Below are 19720 nucleotides of genomic sequence, written 5' to 3'. Positions count from 1 at the left end.
ATTAGGAGTCTTTTGTTTGTTGACTGTTTGAGTTTTGTTTTGTGTTATTTGTCTACTGTGTTCTTTTAACTTTTGTAAACCTGCTTGCAAAGCAAATTTCCCTTTGGGGACAATGAAAGTATTGAAATTGAATTGAAGTGGATTTCATGTCTGAAATCAGTGAGGGGTCAGTCTCAATATTTTGTTCACTGTGTGTGTGTTTACATCAGAGGAACACATGCAGTGAAGTCTCTCTGCAGTGATGGATAGTTGTGTTTTAATATAACTACTTTAATCATTTATTTATGGTAAGAATGAGGCGGTTTAGCCTGTTCTGGACGGCACTGAAGCTCTGGAGGTTTTCAGGAAACTTGGAAAGCATTGCAATCAATCAAAGTGATTCTGTGGCGTTCTGTAAAGAGCGCGGCGAGCCGGAGAGCGACGGAGACGCCGACCTCCTTATCTGCTGCGAGTGAAGTGTCACGTCCGGAGCAGCGAGCTCGCGCTGAACTTTGACCCAATTTACTTGTGTGTTTTTCCAAAAGGCCAGGGAGCCAAGTGTGCTCCGTCAAATGAAATATCCTGCTGCGGACATGAGAACCTCCCTCCCTCTCCCTCTCCCTCTCCCTCTCCCTCTCCCTCTCCCTCTCCCTCCCTCCTTCTCCCTCTCCCTCCCTCTCTCTCTCCCTCTCCCTCTGCCTCCCCCTCCCTCTCTCCCTCTCCCTCCCTCTCCCTCCCTCCCTCTCCCTCTCTCTCCCTCTCCCTCTGCCTCCCTCTCTCTCCCTCTGCCTCCCTCTCTCTCCCTCTGCCTCCCCCTCCCTCTCTCCCTCTCCCCCCCTCTCCCTCCCTCTCCCTCTGCCTCCCTCTCTCTCCCTCTGCCTCCCCCTCCCTCTCTCCCTCTCCCCCCCTCTCCCTCCCTCTCCCTCTCCCTCTCCCTCTGCCTCCCTCTCTCTCCCTCTCCCTCCCTCTCCCTCTCTCTGCCTCCCTCTCTCTCCCTCTCTCCCTCCCTCTCCCTCTCCCTCTCCCTCTCCCTCTCTCTCCCTCTGCCTCCCTCTCCCTCCCTCTCCCTCTCTCTCCCTCTCTCTCTCCCTCCCTCTCCCTCCTGCTCTTTACCTCGCTCCCTTTCTCTGTCTCTACTATATGACACATGTAACCAATAACTGGCTCTGCCTTCCATCCACGGGTTTCGAGTATTTTTCGTTTTTTTCTACTCTGTTTCAGAGTTACCTTGTGGAGTTTTCCAATGCTGTGGGAAAGCTTCCCTGTGTTATTTTAGCTTTAATATCCTACATTTTGTTTATGCGATTGAGGGAACGCAGTGTTTGTGGTGAAACTAGGGCTGCACAGCAACTTTATCCATGATTGATAATCATGTAATTCAGTGATATTGAAGTTTGTTACATTTTAAATTCCCAGTGTGGTAAAATGAAAGAGGCAAAAAAACAGGCAGAGAAACCTTACATAAAACATCTTTGTAAAAACAGAGCAGTGATGTTTTAATTCCTAAAAATGGATCATCATTTGTCATTTGGAGACACTTTGGTTTTAAACTAGATGACAAACAAATACAGATTCACAGCAAAGTTTGCCTTCTGGTTGTAGCTGTGCCGCAAACTAATAAAAGGTAATTTATGGTTTTAATTTTGCAAATAAGAACACAATAAGAGTAAGACAGTAAGAGCGAAAACAAGACTTTCTAGCTGCTGCTACTTCAAGGATTACTGCACTGAAACAAAGTGAAAATATATAAAATAATAATAATTTTGTTTCCTGAAACCAAGACAAATAATTATTAATCGTGATCACAATACATAATTTCTTGCCGTTAATTGTGCCGCCCGAGGTGAAACTAACTTGATGTATTTTAGGTTTCTTTGTTTAAGAATCTCAGAGTGTTTCATGCTTTATTTTTCCATGGAGCCTCGGTCTTCTCCTTCCTCCTGCCGCTCTGGGCCGGTCTGGTATCAGCTCCAATGTCATGGTGGATTTGGAGAGTGTGCTCTTGCCCTCCTCTGGCACATTAGCATTTCCCTCTCCCCTGCTCTCTCCCTCCGCAGTCTTCCCTCTGATGTCACGCTGAAGCACAGACATGTTAACACCAACTTTCATGCTAACGCGGTTCACTCTGTCACTGGAGAATATTCTTTTACCTGCTGCCGGCGCGCGGGAAGACGGGAGTTTTTCATTTTTTCGCTGTCTCCGTTTACAGCAGATCAGAAGCCGGCGCTGCACTGCTGAACTCCTGCACTGAACTCCTGACTCCTGTATACATTACTAATGAACCGCTGGATTGTTATACAGTCAGATGTTAACGGGAAAGACAGGGGCCCACCTCTCTCTTTGTGTGTGTGTGTGTGTGTGTGTGAGACTAATGCAGCATTATCATGTAGGTTCCTTGGCCAGACTCTGTTCTAATTGATAGGGGCTGCTGGTATTTACTTACATTCTCAGGGTGGATTAAATCTCAAAGGAAAGCAGAGGAGATGGAGCTTGTTTTTCTCCCGGCTTTATTTTAATATGCGCGTTTGCGTGTGTGTATATATGTATATGTGTGTGTGTGTGCGTGTGTGTGTGTGTGTGTTGTTTCATCCCTTGTGGTTCTGCATTCGTCCTTCCTCCATGACTAGAGCTGTCGAATCCTGTAAAGCTGCATGACGTCTCGGCACCACAGAGCACCAAATCTAATCAGCAGCTACCCTGCAATGTGTACGTTCCTCTGCTTGCTTGATGTGTGTGTGTGTGTGTGTGTGTGTGTGTGTGTGTGTGTATGTGTGTGTGTGTTTAGCAGACAGAGACTTATTTACTGCACCCAGTCAATAGTAAATATCATTATCTCTGTAGCCAGTTTTTCATTTCATTTTGTCCAGTGTATTTAATATGGAGCGCAGCCTGGTCCAGCCTCGCTCCGCTCCGTCTGAGCAAACGCCAACATCTCCCAGCTGAGGCTGAGGAGGGACACGACTACTGACCGCAGACTACTGACTACTGAGTACAGACTACAGACTACTGACTACTGATGACAGACTACAGGCTACTGATGACAGACTAGACACTACAGGCTACTGACTACAGGCTACTAACTACAGACTACAGGCTACTGATTACAGACTATAGGCTACTGACTACAGACTACAGGCTACTGACTACAGGCTACTAACTACAGACTACAGGCTACTGACTACAGACTATAGGCTACTGACTACAGACTACAGGCTACTGACTACTGACTACAGACAGTGGCTACAGGCCACAGATGGTGGCTACAGACTACACACAGTGGCTACAGACTACACACGGTGGCTACAGGCTACACATGGTGGCTACAGACTACACACGGTGGCTACAGGCTACACATGGTGGCTACAGACAGTGGCTACAGACTACAAACAGTGGCTACAGACTACACACAGTGGCTACAGACTACACACGGTGGCTACAGGCTAAACATGGTGGCTACAGACTACACACGGTGGCTACAGACTACAAACAAAGACTACAGACTACACACGGTGACTACAGAGGGTGGCTACAGACTACAGACTGTGGCTACAGACTACAGATGATGGCTACACACGGTGGCAAGCAGAGGAACTGCATAGATAGTGACTACAGACGTTGACTACAGCCTACAGATGGTGGCTACATACCACAGATGGTGGCTACATACCACAGACAGCGGCTACAGACCGCAGACAGTGGCTACAGACCACAGACAGTGGCTACAGACCACAGACTGCCCAGCTCGGCTCTAAAGGGAGCAGAACAGATTCTGGTCTTTGTGGAGCCGGCTGACCCTCTGAGTTTCTGCTCAACCTTGCATTTTGAGGCTTATTTGTGAAGCAATTTTCCTGTTTTCCATTTCGGTGCGATGCATTTTTTTTTTTTTTTTCCCCAAGAGGTTTTCTTTTGTGCCGAGACGCCTATTTTCCCCATCTCTGTTAATGACGTCTTCTCTACTCCAAAACCTTTTTATTTCGTCTGGTTGTGCTGCGTTTCCCTGCCATGTTTGTGCACACATGCAAGTTAACTGTGTGTGTGTGTGTGTGTGTGTGTGTGTGTGTGTGTGTGTGTGTGTGTGCTTGTCAGGTTGGAGATTGGAGCGTTGATTATGTGTCTGATGTTGTCTACAGAGTGACATCCCTTCTAATGAAATAATGGTTTGGTGGCAGAGTGCTACAGGATTGCACATTTCTGACTTCAATTACAGACAAGATTTTTTCTGCTTCCTTTCAGTGGGAGAAAAGTACAGGTTTTTTCGGCCTTTTTAACAGACATGCTTACATTGAACAAAAGAATAAATAAAAGCCTCTCCCAGCCAGACTTGGGTCTAAGTGATTTTTCTTTACATAATGGACAGAAGAGACATGGCATGCCTTAATTCACCGTCTCTTTAGCCAATCTGATGCCACAAAACAACCATTGCCCTCCTTGTGTGCACAAATCAACCTAGCGCTGGTTGCTTGTTTTTCAGCCCCGACTGCTAATTTGGCCTGTTGTAATGTCTCTCCTTTCTTTGAAATGCATTTGGCTATTCCACACACATTATTTTGTGGACCATATAATTTATTTTGTACAACAAATAGTCTTTTCAAGGTTGCAGTTTTCATCTGTGTCCCTTCTGCTAACTGGTATAAAATTAGCATACATTTCCTGAAAAATCTGTTTTCTATATTGATTACATCCTCCACATAAAAATATCAAAAACACCAAAAAGAGCACTGGCTTTGGTAGTTTAGCTGCTTCTGCTGCGAGATGCAGCTCCTCTTAGAGAGGATGACGCTGTTCAACATTAGAAAATAAAAACATATCTAGGTCTGTATACATACATTTTCTCTGGAAATGACTGTGAATTTTCTCAAGTGATGTTTAGAAATAGCTCAAGGTTAGAAGCCACATTTAAGAGACAGTTTGTGAAGGAGCTGAAGGACAGACCTTTCTGTAAAGAATTGGAAAATATCAACGCTTAGAAACCTGTGTGGGGTTGGTCTAGTTGCTGCATGGGGATGACAAGGAACCTAACATACTGCTGACAGTGTGACTGGTGATTTACAATTCTCTAGAATGGATTTAATCTTTAGAAACATTTTTCAAAGTGTAATGCAAAGTTAGTAAATTGGCTTGAAGCGCTGCAGTGTGAGTCGACCATAAGCTTTGTGAGGAAGGCACAGCTTTTCTGCACTTCTTCTATGGACTAGGAAATCCTCAAGACACTAAAAAGTCCTCTGCTTTTCAGAATCGGAATCAGATTTATTTTCGCCAGGTACATTTTCATATACTAGGAATTTGACTCGGTGAGGTTGGTGCAGTATACAAGCATTTAGACAGACAAACAAGCAGCAATCAAGCTTTACAAATAGAATTTGAATATTAAACGCCAGAGACAAAGAAAGAAAGAAGAGATTCCTGAAAATATATACAGTATATACTGTACAATAAGTGTGGTGACTAAGTATCGAGGGGCTTTTTACAAGGGCTCAGTAGTAAGTTGCATATAGTGTCTGACCAAAGTACTAAATATGAATAAATAGTGTCACTATACAGGGAATACAAATACGATCCAATACAAATTTCGATCGAATCCTAGGACTAAAAATGTTTATGAATTATTGAGACAAACTCCTGCAGTTCGGGGTAAATGCCTGCAGTCCTCACACTTGTCAGAATTTAGCAACAGGAGGGTAATTTTCCAACTTAACGTTGTTTATGGGTGCAAGGCCTGATGGGTAGCCGTTACTCTCTCATTGCCACATACCGCTTTATGACTATAACTTATAGGAGAATATCGGTGTCATTTAGAGTTACAGCCCATTTACTTGTGTTGATGTCTACTTTTCCTTTCCTTCAATTGTTTTAAAATGGATGCTGTATGTAATAAGATGTTTTTTTTTAACATTTACTTGTTTTTCTTTGTTTTTTAAACGTTACGGTGTCAAACCTAGCTTGAAATGAACTGCTGTCCCGGCTAACAAAAACGCTCCTGGACCGCCGGTACTTACTCAAAAAAAAAACCCCACCAGTACTCTCCTTTTAAACTGTCTCCCCCTCTCTCTCTGTCTTTTTCAGGGTGGACCCTATCCCCTATGACACTCCCAAGCCGGCGGGACACACCAGGTTTGTGTGCGTGTCGGACACACACTCGCGTACGGACGGGATCCAGATGCCGTACGGCGACGTGCTGCTGCACATGGGCGACTTTACCGAGCTGGGCCTTCCCTCCGAGGTTAAGAAGTTCAACGACTGGCTAGGTACTAAAGCCGCTTAGCGCACGCGTTCACTCACAACACCGCGTCGCCTCCACACTCCCACTGCGCCGACACACGCAAGCTTACATGGGGCGGGGGGGTGGGGGGGGGGGTGAGGGGGAGGTGTTGCACGCATAACCAGTAACTAGACCCCCCTCCGCCCGCTCCCCTCGACCCCACAACTGCTGTGCTAAAATGTCCAGTTTAACCCCTCTGACCTAACACCCGGGCCCAGTTAACCCCTGACCCCGCCCTCTGGCCCCTCTGCTGTGGGTGGGAGCTCTGTGTGTGTGTGTGTGTGTGTGTGTGTGTGTGTGGTTTCACTCACTGCAGTCGGCGCTTCATCACTTGACCCTCCAGGCCAGAGTTTACAGATTCCAAGCTGCTGTGAAGAGGTTTTTTCAGTCCTCTAATGTAGTTATGGTTCATACGTTTACGCACACAGGGGATTAGGCCGGGCAGATAAATCAATACGCTTCACCCGCCACACTCTGAGATGATATCATTTGAATCCCTCGGTTGTAAACGGTCTTTTGGGTTTTGCCTGTTCTCAAACTTTTCAGTTTAACAGTCCTTGGCAGGTGAGACAAAACAGCCTGGACTTTCGAAATTTCATGAAAACAGCACGATGTCTTTAAACCCAAATATCGAGCTCCGTGCACGAGAAGTGAGAGAAATCTTTTTCCCCAGAAGGAAAGGATTAGGTGGAAGAGACACCACTAGAAACAGGAAGTAGTTTGACGGTGGAAAGTAAGGTGTGTGTGTGTGTGTGTGTGTGTGTGTGTGTGTGTGTGTGTGGGGCGGGGGTGGCGGGGGTGGCGGGGGGGGGGGGGGTGGACGACCCGGGTTTGATTCCCAACTCAACAAGTTTTCTACTGGGAGGGAAGTTTTCATTATTAGAAAAACATTATCATTATCTTATCTCATTAACACCTTAACCCAAACCTTAACCAAAGTTTTAGTTGCCTAAACTGAAACGTTACGTAATTTTATTAGACTGTATTGGACAAAAAGCTAATTTCAGAAATTGACTGATTGATTGATTTTAACAGATTTTAAAATATACATAAGGTCGATTGCCCTTAGGCCACAACCACATACACATAGTAAAATTGTTGAGGAATTTATTTAACACACAAGTCGAAGAGATTTATTTCTATTGTGGTCCTCCTTGTGCAAAGCAATGGTCAGCACAGGCAGGTCTGACAATATGAATCACACACGCATGTTCAACAAATAAAAATAGAGTGACAACTTAACATGCAGATAGGGAGACAGATCAGGGAGGGGACGATCTGCTCATCTCACGATACGATTCGATACGCGATATGAGGTTCAGGATTCAATAAAACCACGATACGATGTAATAAATTATAGTTCAATGACAACAAAGTCTGACTGTGCAGAATTATGTTTATTTGAGATGACAATGGACAGACTTGGGAGGCGGGGGGGTGGTAGTGGCGCCACAGTGGCACTCCACTGTGCCAGGCCGCTCCTTTAATGTGCTGCCAGGTGCTCTGCCCTTAATTCCCCCGACGCACATAAACACACACACACACACACACATAAAGGGATGGACCTTCAGACACATGCAGGCACGTACACATGTCCCATTTCTTCGCCCCTCTGTTTTCCACTGGGTGCTGTCCCAGCAGGCCCGTCCAATCCCCGGTGTCACCGCTAACATTTCACCTGGCACCGGTCAGCACTTCTATCAAACTCCTCCATCCATCAAAACAGATAGCTACGTCAAGTGTGTGTGTATGTGTCTGTCTGTCTCTCTGTGTGTGTGTGTGTGTGTGTGTGTGTGTGTGTGTGCTTTGTTAAGCGAGGGCGAAACAGCGATGTGCGGCCATAATGGGTAATCGATGCAGAGCAAAGTGGAAAATGACTTGGTGTAGTATGGAGCGCCGTGTCTGTCATTATCCTGCTGAAGGCTGTGTGTGTGTGTGTGTGTGTGTGTGTGTGTGTGTGTGTGGGGGGGGGGGGGATGGGGGCCTGTGTCAGCACACCTGGTCATCACCACAAAGGGGGGTGGGGGTGGAGGTGGGGAGTTTCAGACATAATGGCAAGTACAGCATGTGAAAGAACAGCAGTGAAAGGTGTGTCAGGTAGCCATTAATCGGCTGCATGTTCTCTGCCATGTATCTAGAACTGGAACTAATCATTATTTTCATTATCGATTAATCTGTAAAATGTCAAAAATAATGAGAAATGCCCATCACAAGTTACCAGAGTCCAAAGTGATTCTTAAAATTGCTTACTTAGTCTGACCAGCAGCCAAAAAAACAAAGTATTCAGTATATGTATATGGTGTATTCAGTATATGTATATGGTGTATTCAGTATATGTATATGGTGTATTCAGTATATGTATATGGTGTATTCAGTATATGTATGTGGTGTATTCAGTGTATGGGTGCAAAGAGAGAGTAGTAGGCGGGACGTTTTCTGACAACGCCTCCATGCAGACTCTGATTGGACATTTTATTGTATTGGCTGTCAGTCGTCCAATTCTACAATCAAATTTTTTGTGATATACAATCGTAGAAATCAGTAATATGTGAAGTAGGAGCGCAGTATGTTTTAGTTACACACATATAGACAGCCCACAGTTTACCTGCAGTTGTTGGGTGGCCGGTGATAATTTCGGAGCCTGGTCTTGGATTCAGAGGAGAGTTTTAGTGTCCCATGATGCTCTGACTGCTGTTTCAGAGGCTTTTCCACCCTGACAAGAAGAAAATAATTCTGGTAAAATGGTAAAGTTTAGCAGCTTGTGAGTCACTGAGCAGAACTTCCAGCGCTCGGTTTCTTTACTTTGTAGTGTGGGTCTGTGCTTTGGGCTCTGATGGAGAGAATGCAGGTGAATGTAAATGGTTTGATTTTCGCTCCAAGGCCAGAGAGCTTTTTGTTCTACCTGTGGAAGGCAGAGTGAGTCAGAGAAAGGAAGGTGAGATGAAGTCAGATAGATGGAGAGGAAGTCGAGACACAGAGGCTCGAAGAAAGAGAGGCTTGTTCAAAGAATAATTCATCGATTTTGGACCTATCTATAATTTGTCTCTTACATACTTGTAGTACTTGGACCCACAGACAATATTGGCTCCAGAGGGGTTTGTCAAAATATCTCCAAAAGCCGTTTGTGGCTCCACAGGAGAGTTGAGAGGAAACACGTCTCAGTTCCTCCATTACGCAACTTTGACTAATCAGGAAATCAGAGAACTATTTTTCTCTGCTGCAGCACAGACCACTGTGGGGTGAAAGGTCGTTCCTGGATTTTTTGGAGATATTTTGACAGTTTGGACTCGTTGTTTCAACTGACAGCTGACTGGAGACAATATTGTCTGTGGGTCCAAGAACTACAGGGATGGAAGAGAGGAATTATATATATATAGGAACAAAATCATCAAAATTATCCTTTAAAGTCACTAGGAAACAGCATTTTGACACTGTCTTGTTTCTGTAATGCAGCGTATTTTTGCTTGAAACAGGATGTTGATTCTTCAATATGAATAAATTGCAGCCAATGGGATGCAGCCATGGTGAAAAGGAAACTGAGGTGGGAGTGGGAGTTCAAAAATCTGTGATGGTATTATTGGTTGTGATTTTTTTTTGTACACCTACTGATACGCCGTGAAGCGTATCAGAAATGTAATAGGATTTTTGTAATTTTTGGGGCATTTATTGTTAAATGTGTGTACAGAATGACTTGGAGAATTAGTCATTTTCACGTCCTGGAGTTTGACTTGAATGAAACTCCAGGAGGGATCTTGTAGTTTTAAAGCTTCTGTGTTTCCGCTGTGCGCCGCCTCTCCTGCTCTCCTCCCTCCGGCTCCCCGGCCGCTCCGGAGGAGTCGGAGGTTCGTCGGACATCGACCGGGGTTTGGCCCGTCGGAGGAGATCATTGGAGATCAATGCAGAGGAATGAGCTTTCCCTGACCCGGTCTGTCTGATGCTACCGCACCGCTCTGATCCTCCGCTTTAAGCTGCTCCCAGCAGCCTCTGTGGTGTGTGTGTGTGTGTGTGTGTGTGTGTGTGTGTGTGTCCATACAGTCTGTCTGTCTACCTGTCTATGCACACTTGTGTATTTGATATGGGATAGGATTGCATGGGTTCAACGATGAGAATCTTTTAACACTGAGGATATGAAGTTCCCACCGCCAAGCACCGACCGCTGACTTCCTGCAACAATAACATTTGAATACTTCGGTTATCTACAGCCAAATTTGAATGTGCTCCTGTAATGTGAATACTGCTTCACTTTTACAAACTTGATCCAAAGTATAAGCAAGTGAGCCAGTTTTAAATGAACACACAGCACCTGATTCTGTATTCGAAATATCACTGAAAACAGGTTGGGTGACAGATTTCTATGAAAAATTGAAAATTCAATTAACTAATTTAGTTTTCTTTGCAGGTAATGTGTTTTTTTTAGTTTACCAAGCCTTGGCAGGTGAGCCAAAAACTTAATTTCAGACACTGGGTGTAGATATGGATGTGGTCACGTTTAACATGAAAATAGTATTCCAGATTAATATTTTTACCTAATTTTTACCTCAACAATAAGCGAAGGCTTGTTTTGCAAAAGAAAAAAAAGAATACGACTGTAATCCTGGACTTCTGCACTAAGGGGAAAACGTGTTGATTCTGATCTAATGTATTTCCTCCAGAGTTGATCTGCGGAGTCGGAGAAACAGCAGATGAATTATCCTGCTGTACCACCACTCCAATTTAACAAGTTGATTGATTTTACTCCTCTCCTGTTTACGCTGGTGTGAAAGAGTGTATTTTTAGTGCTGCGGTGTGAAAAACACACCTGCTTATTGAAATGTTTTGAACGTGTGGATGTTTTTTGTTTTTTTTTACTTGAACACAACTGCAAATGCGAGTGTGTCTTCTTCAGAGAAGCTAACAGACTGCGTTAAGCAGAACAATAGATTTCCCTTTTCTCTGCAGATAGTCGTTCTCGCTCCTTAAGGAGTTTGGTTTTGTTTCTTCCCTCTCTCTCTCACTCTGTTGTTGGTGGATAAAGAATAAAGAATATATCTCGGTATCTCACTCCACACACCCTGTGAGATGTATCAGGATGGCAATAAAGAGCACTGGCAATTCCCAATAGAGTAATGGAGATGGAGTTGTTTGATGGTAATTATGTTTTCCCCCACCTTTTTCCTAGCCTGATGCTAGTGTGCAGTGGTAGCAGAGAGGATGATTTGGTTTGGCTAGAGTCTGTGTGTGTGTGTGTGTGTGTGAATGGATGTGTGATCCAGTTAGAGTGCTGGGGGACTGAGGGACGGCGCTCTCTTATAGGGTTAGACTGGAATTTATGATCCAGAGACGCGACAAGAGCTAATTTAGAGCAGCGAGAATGAAACCTATAGAGCAGGGAACCGTGATTCTTTTATTTTCAGCATTAGAGAACACACACACACACACACACACACACACACACGCTTCAGACGGATGTGTTGGAATTTAATATCTGTCTGCTTTGAGCCAGTATATGTTGACTTGAATTTTTATTTTCTTATATTCAGTTTCCATTCATTTTATTTTTCCCCAGTAAAAACTGAGCAGCACACTCCCATCTCTCCTTTCATTTACCATTGCAGCTAAAAAGCATTTTATTGAACAAATCGTTTTATTCAACATTTTATTCAATTTGCTTCCTCGGTGTGCGCCGCAACCTTCTGTTATCACTGGCCGGAGCAGTAGAGGAGCGGAAGAAAGAGAGAATAGCGCTTGTAAGAAGAAAGGGAATAAGCTAATCTCTGTAAGTCGACTGCTTCCCTATCAGTCACCGTGGTCAAGCTCCATAATTCACTTCATACAGCACACACACACACACAGTAGGCTGGAAAGATGGAAAGGAAGAATGGAACCAAAGAAAAAAAAATCAAAGAAATCAAGAAGAAATAGCAAAGAAACAGAAGAGAATTGAAAGATGATGAAGGCCGAACCCTTTAGTCAAGTGCTCAATCTGCCGGAATAAAGAAGTGAGGCGGTTTGCGAGGCGGAGGAGGGCGGCAGGACAAAGCACCTCGACGGAGGAGAGCGGGAAAGGGCAGAGCCGAGATTGAAAGATGAGGCGATGAGAATCGTAATAGATGTTCTTCCCTGTTTTAGGTCGGGTTCACGCTTCCCCAGCTGTCCTCCGGTCAAGCAGAGCCTTCAGCCGCGGCTCTGACCTCTCGCTGTCGGAATGGAGGGGTTTTCTTTTTTTTTTTTTTCACCCTACTTCTTTTTCAAGTTTTCTCTTGCCTGTCCTGATCTTTTCACAGGGTTAAGTATAGAGGGAACTACATGGCACTCAGTACAGCTCATACCTGCCAGTTCCACACTTCAGATTTTCACCAAAAAGTTAACATATTTCTTCCACGCCACGTTACCAACTTGTTTGGGACGTGAGATCTGCCTGTTCACATTCTAAACACTTTTAAGAATTTCAGCTAATAATTATGAGAGTTTTGGTGTCCCATGAAGGTCTAAATGCTGTTTTTTTTAGAGGCTTTTCCACCCTGACAAGAAGAAACTTCTGGGGGGAAAAAGAGGAATACTTGTGAATTTTTGGCATGAAAATGGTCACATTTAAAGATAAACCAATGGAATATCAGTCATGGAGAGAAAGGTAGTTTTATTTGGGATCAATGGGATGAACGGGCGGGTTTGTTCAAAAATCTGTGACGTTTTAGAGTTTAAAGACTGAATGATTTCTGTCTAGTCAACCCTACAAGTAGATAAGAAAGGGAGCCAACAGCAAAGGTATATCAGGGTTTTGGGAGATGAGAGCTTGATGTGTGACCTCAAAAACTTCAATGCGACGCTGTGTCCTTCTGTTTCCGACCACCTTCCTCCACAGGCTGCACCTCATCGCTCTCTCACCGGTCGCTCTCTCTCTCTCTCTCTCCTCCAGGCGGCCTCCCATACGAGTTCAAGGTGGTGATCGCCGGGAACCACGAGCTGACCTTCGATAAGGACTTTATGGCCGAGCTGGTGAAGCAGGATTACTACCGTTTCCCCTCGGTCTCCAAACTCAAACCGGAGGACTTTGACAATGTCCAGTCGCTCCTCACAAACTGTGTGTACCTCCAGGACTCGGACGTCACCGTCAAGGGATTCCGGATATACGGGACGCCATGGTAAGAGCGCCGGCCGATCTCTCTCTCTCTCTCTCTCTCCCTCTCCCTCTCCCCCCCTCCCAAAACCCATTCTCACACCACTGTTGCCTTTTCTCTCATTTCAAGCGTCCAGTTACCTTTCAGTTAGCGGTTGTTGTGGATCCGGGCGTGTCTCTCCCTCTGTCGGCGTCTGGCTGCCTTCCAGCTCCCCTCCCTGCAGTAACTCTGTACCTCCCTGACATGCAGGGTGCTATTCCCAGCACGCAGCCTCCTTTATGGGCGCGGGACCTTCGCCTGCTCCCCGGGCTTACATTACACCTGTGTTTTGACACGGGGTTAAGTGATACGCGTGGTACCGCCACACACTCTCAATAGGCTCTCAGGTGCGGGAAGGACCGGTGTGTGTGTGTGTGTGAGAGAGAGAGAGAGAGAGAGAGAGAGAGAAAGAGGGTGTGTGTTTGGGCGAGGGACGGCACTAGCGGCACATTCAACAGACGAGAGTGTTGTGAGAGGGAGAGATGTTCGTGTGGAGATTGTACATGCAGCGCTGGGTGATATGAAATCAATATCGCGCTAATCATTAGGATTTTTTTCGATATCGATATACGTATATCACAATATGGCAAAATCACATGTTAATGAAACAAAATCAAACACGCCCAAAAGCGAAGGTGCTGGAAGCGAAGGCATAACACTAGACACTAGAAAGAGAAAAATGTTATCTGCACTCTTGCACACTTAAGCTTTCGGTCCATTGACCAAAGTGCAGATAGAATTTTTCTCTTTCTATTAAAATCAAATCAAAGAAATCAAATTAATCTTCATCCCATTGAACCGAACGGTACTGTTAGGGTGTGACGTCAAACAAAACTGACATTGTCAAATAATATTCCTTGGAAAAATGGGGAAATAATTCTGCACACCGCAAATAAAAGGCTAGGACAAAAAAGTCTAGTACAAAAAAATGAATTTATTGCATAAGTGCCCAACTTAAAGGGCACTTAAAAAAATATTTCCAAAAGAACTAGGGAGCAAAGGTTTCAGCTACACGCTTTTATCAGTGCTTGTAATATTCCTTAAATGTTTCGGACGTCATTTTGTCAGTTTTTAAATAAAATTTGCTTGTTATCATGAATTTAGACAGCTGGATTGTGTGCCACAGTATCAAAATATGATCAAATCATGACGATATGATTCCACTGAAAGACAATAAACGATAATATTGAGTTATCACCCAGCCCACAGTTTGTGACCTGGACTATCTGCTGCAGTCGGTGCACAGAAAAGCATTCGGTGTCAGTAGAACCGGTGCTGCAACACACCTGCGTCCTTTTTTTTTTGTGTTTTTCACAGCTTACTTGTGTTATTTTTGTCTCCAGATTTTGCAGGCCGTCTTTACAGCCTCTCCTCCAGATGTCCCTCCCTGCACTGAGAAAATATAAGCTGCTCTGTGTGATTAGATGCTGTAAACCAGTGGAGTCAAAAACCACGGAGGCAGTGAGAGTCTGCAGGGTTTCATTTCCAACCAATCACTACACCAGGTGACTTCACTGATTAGCTCCTCCTCTCTGACTGAAGGAGTGCTAATCAGTGAGATCAGCTGCTGTAGACTCTGTAGAACCTGCAGACTCTTCTCTGGTTTGAGACCGAGCCTGTGCCGAAAACTTCACAGTACGGTGATCTTTCCATATTATCTGGGTAATTATTAATGAGATGAAAACCTTGCCACTGCCACTTTCTTTTGGCACTTTCTGCAGACCGGGAAATCGTCCTCCCTCACCGTCCCGTCTGCATCTTTTTTTAAAGCCAAAGTACTTCCAAACTTCAGACTTTACACTCGGAGGATTTGACGGGGAGTGTGATGCTGATTTATCGCTCGCAGCCTGATTATCCCCGGCTTCAGCCATGACTGTGTTTACGTGTTTGTGGACACTTCCTCTATGACGCTGTTTGCATCCCAATAGTAAAAATCAGGGCCGGTGTCATTAACCGTTATTGTTTTTTACTGTGTCATATAGTAAATCCCTATTTGAGACTTCTGGTGTAAAGACTAGTTCACACTAGATGATATTTATGCCATTTCTAAGCCTGACTGGATCATCCAGACCATCGGGCAGATTATACACTACAGTATAGTACAGTGTAACACAACAGTATGCTGTAGTGTGAACAGGCTGAAGATTGGAGATTTTGCTCTCCCGTTGTTTTCTATTTGGATTTTTAGTTTCTCAGATGTGTTTGATTTGGTCGGTCCAAGACGCAACGGCCAACGGGAGTTCAGCTCAACGGGGAAGAAAAAGAGAATGAACTGGAAGAGAAGTCGATTTTAACAACGACTTACTATTTACATAAACCTTTTACATCAGTAGAGATTCCCAACTCCACTTGCTCCACATAAGTTGTTATACAGAAATCTTCATTAATGTTATTCTTGTAATAACGTCACTTCAGAATACATTTGTGATGTAAATGTGAACTGTAACTTAGAGCGAGAGATGATAGAACACCTATTTTCTAATTTCATCTACAGTGAACTGTTCTGGAAATGTTTCTGAATGACAGAATCGGGCAGCGAGCGATTCCTCGTCTTCGTGTGTGTGACGTCACATCTTTGCTGTACACACATCTCTGACGGCAGGGCGAGAATTTACTCAAGACCAGTTGTTTAGTCTGAACCGCCTCCGTCGGGCCTAGATCTGAACAGTCTGGCGGTCTGACCCGGGCCTGACTGGATGTTTTGTAGTGCAGCTGAATGTTTTGTTGGCGCACGTGTGATGATTGAGGCTGGAAGTTCCCTCTGTCCCGCTGTGACTCCCTCTGTTCCCTCTGCGGAGTGTCTGCTCCGGACTTTAAATAGCTATTCAGGTCACACCTTCATCCTTTAGCGGCTATAATTAGCAGGTTAGCAGACCCAGCGTTCCTCAGGCTTCACAGCAGCAGGAAAACGAGATCGCCCCTCTCTTTCCCTCCATCTCTTTTCTATCCCTCTGTTTAAAAGAGGAAGGATGCCCCCCCTCCCCCTCACCCTCCCTCCCTGGTGGGTGTTTAGTGTGAGGGCTGGTAAGTGTCTGTTGTGACAGCTGGGGGTCTCGTGAGAGGCGGAGTGGACAGCTTGACTCCCCTCCCCTCCCTCCCTCCTCGGCTTCCTCACCTCCTTCACACCCATATGCCGCTGTGGCCCGCGGTCTGGCCTGCCTGTCCGGTGTGAGGTCTCACTTAGCCCCGCAGTGACCCCTCACTTCATCGGCGGCGCCCGGCCCGACCCGGCCGAGCCTCCTGGGTGGCCGGGCGCCGCCGAGCCCCCGGCGGCCCGCCGCAGGCCGCGACACGAGCACATCGCTCGCCAGGGAGGGAAGCCGCCACCTGGACAATGTGGCTGTAGTTTCAGTTAGTCGACTCTAACGGCCATTTTACAGCCACAAGGAAATGGAAAAATTACTTTTACCTTGTTGGCTTATTCTTTACAGCATAATGTACAATAAATGACCAAAAACTGTGCAGAATTCTCTCTTGCAAAATGGAAAATGTCCTCTTTTAGTGGTTATTTCATGGTGCACCAGTCAGAGAACATATAAGTTTCAACCAATAAAACCATCACATGTTTTTGAACACCCCTCCCCCTCCCCTCCCCCTCCCCCTCCCCCTCCTATCATATAAAACCTGCAACTTCACAACTTTCAACGTGGCAACTTGGTACGGCGATGAAAATCCTGTTTCCTTTTCCTACAACACCATGGTTGAGTCTGGAATTTATACATTTTTAAGAAAGAAGGATTTTCTGACATCTCAAGATTATGTTCAAAGCAATTTTGAACTTGTGAACACTTGTGAGCAGTCCCTCCAGGCGCTCTGTCCCGCCCCAACATCCCGTTTCAACCAGAAGTGCGTTGAATTACGGGAGGAAGACACCATCAAAATGCTGTTTTCTTGTGAAGAACCACCTAGGGGCGAGTTTGCCAAAACCATCTTAATGCAAAATATCAACTTAGTTCCATAATAATCCAATGGAGAAAGATGATTTAAGCACTAAGAAGCTTTTGGGAAACTCGGCCCTCGTTCTTTTCTAAAAAGCAATTTGGCTGGTAACAATTAAAGTCGCTGGTTTGTGAATCCATCAGCCGCTGTGGATTGTAGATGGGAAAAAGTTAACCTTGTACAAACCCTTTTCTGAAGACAAGGCCGAAAATGACATACCCAAAATCAAACGGTTACTGTGACTACAGGCAGAATCTCGGTCTTTCCTGAAAGGTGAGCCTTGGGAGTTTGTTCTCCAAGTGTCAGAATTACTGACACGTAATTAACAGAAGCTCAAACACAGTGGAAATTGAAATTTTTTTTTTTAGCGCCTAAAAGAAAAATCATTTTTTGAGAGTAATCAGCTGCCTGTCAGTTCAGCCTAGAAACTCAATGGAAAAAAACACCACCAAAAATGAGAATTTGGCAATGTTTTTATTCTAGGATAATATGTAGGCGGATTTGGAGACTCAAAACGGACACTTGGTAACCAAAAGTCATGATGAGTCTTTAGAGCTGTTCAAGACCACATGTTTTAGTATAGTTCAATAAAACCACATCAAATACTCACAAAAATATGTTGTTTTTTATGGGTAATTACGGGTAGAGTGTGCTTGAATGACCCAATAAAGTGGTAAATACAGTCAGTGGCAAATATTTAGTTTTTGTTCTGTGATGTTGACTTCCAGTTACTTTTTTGTCTTGTTCTTGTATTTTGTTCTCTAAAGTAAGGCTTTATACCAAATGTGCCTTAGCTGTTTTGAAAAGTAATTCTGAGATAAAAGTAACTCTACACAGCAATGTCTGTCTTGAGTAATAAAACACAGTTAACACCACTAAATATAGAGCTGGGTGATATATCAATATAACATCGATATCATGATATCAGACTAGAGATCCTCTGGGACTTTGGATATCATAATATTGTGATAAAGCTTTAATGTTGTCTTTTCCTGGTCTGAAAGGCTGCGTTACAGTTTTCTTTTACAGTTCTACAATTTTCTGAACTTATTTGACTGTTCTAGAGTGAAATGAACAGTGAACGCCTCGTCCTGCTTCTCCATCATATCCACATCAGCCTACTAATGCTCGTTTCTCAAAATGTTCTCACGTGTAAATATCTTCTGAAAGCACCAACAGTCATCCCCAAAACATCGTCACATTTTCGATATGGAGGTATTTGGGTCAAAAATATAGTGATATTTGATTTTGTCAATATCGCCCCGGCCCTAACTAAAGCTTTATATAGCCTTTTCCCCCTGAAAAGGTATACACTAGGAATCGATAAGGGAATCGATAAAGAATCGGACCGATAAGAAGAATAAAAAATGGCACCGGAATCCGTAAAATCCTAACGATCCCCAGCCTCCTCCCACCGCTGCCCGGCCTTTTCATCCATCCATCATTTAAAAGCCTGTTTCTCTCTCTCTCTCTTAAAAAGTTTCTTCTTTGTAGGAGCTCTGTTGTATTGAAGAAAGCGGTGCTTCTCAAAGATATTCATTTTATATTTGCAAACCTAATTATTTGCAGCAGGTTATCAGTTCAGCATGTGGCTTTTTACCAGGGAAAGATCTGGACAGACTTCTCAGAAATAGCACAAACAATTTTTTTTTATTTCCATTGCAGGATTTTTGACACATCTATGTTTGCTGTCATCTAGTCTGGGGAAACATAAAACTTTTTATTTCCTAAAATGTATAAGAATAAACCCTGTTTTAAACTTGACAAAGGCCAAGCTTCTTCACTGAAATAGCATTTTGGTTGGTTGAAATATACCTTGCTGTGCCAACAAGTTGCCTCAATTAATTAGTGTCAGTAGAGTATCTGAAAAAGCAATTATCTACAAAAGTTCAATTTTGGAAGAAGAAAAAAAACATGTCGGATATCTGAACGCCCAACTTCTGAGATGTGCAAACAGACTGTGGGCTTTTTGTTTGCAGAAAAAGATTCATAGATTAGATTTATAAATCAGATTTGAGGATCCATTAATGAATAGTTTTACTTTGGATTAATTAGGATGTATATTAATGTGAATAGTAGGCTATAAATTATATTTTCACTTTCTTCATGGCACCATTTCAATTAAAAATAAAATAACTTTTAAATCACGTCGGCATGATTTAATTCAGTCTGTTTTCATCAGTCCTGTTCTTTCATTTGCTTTCCTTTTGTGGTTTTCATGTAAATGTGCTTGCTGGTAATTTATTTTAAACATTCATAAATGTATTTACCAACCAGCTGCACTTCGTTTCATTACACTGACTGTCACTGAGCGGTGTGTAAACTCTGTAAACTGTAAACTAGGTTAACCAGTTTATTCCGAGCCAAGATGAACCCATGAGGCTGAATTAGTGTAGAACAAAATTAA

General features: G+C 44.0%; 1 protein-coding gene across 1 annotated transcript in view; it reads left to right on the top strand.

Moving 5' to 3' along the window:
• mpped2a (metallophosphoesterase domain containing 2a) overlaps positions 1-19720 on the top strand; it is a 61600-nt gene that overhangs the window by 14213 nt on the left and 27667 nt on the right. The window contains exons 3-4 of the mRNA XM_078284889.1: positions 6043-6224; positions 13134-13359. Of these exons, the coding sequence (XP_078141015.1) occupies positions 6043-6224; positions 13134-13359 (408 nt within the window). The remainder of the gene's footprint in view (positions 1-6042; positions 6225-13133; positions 13360-19720) is intronic.

This window comes from Centroberyx gerrardi, chromosome 1, assembly GCF_048128805.1.
Source record: "Centroberyx gerrardi isolate f3 chromosome 1, fCenGer3.hap1.cur.20231027, whole genome shotgun sequence".
NCBI lineage: Eukaryota > Metazoa > Chordata > Actinopteri > Beryciformes > Berycidae > Centroberyx > Centroberyx gerrardi.
Note: the sequence above shows the minus strand (reverse complement) of the source record. Positions and strands in the feature narration are given on the sequence as shown.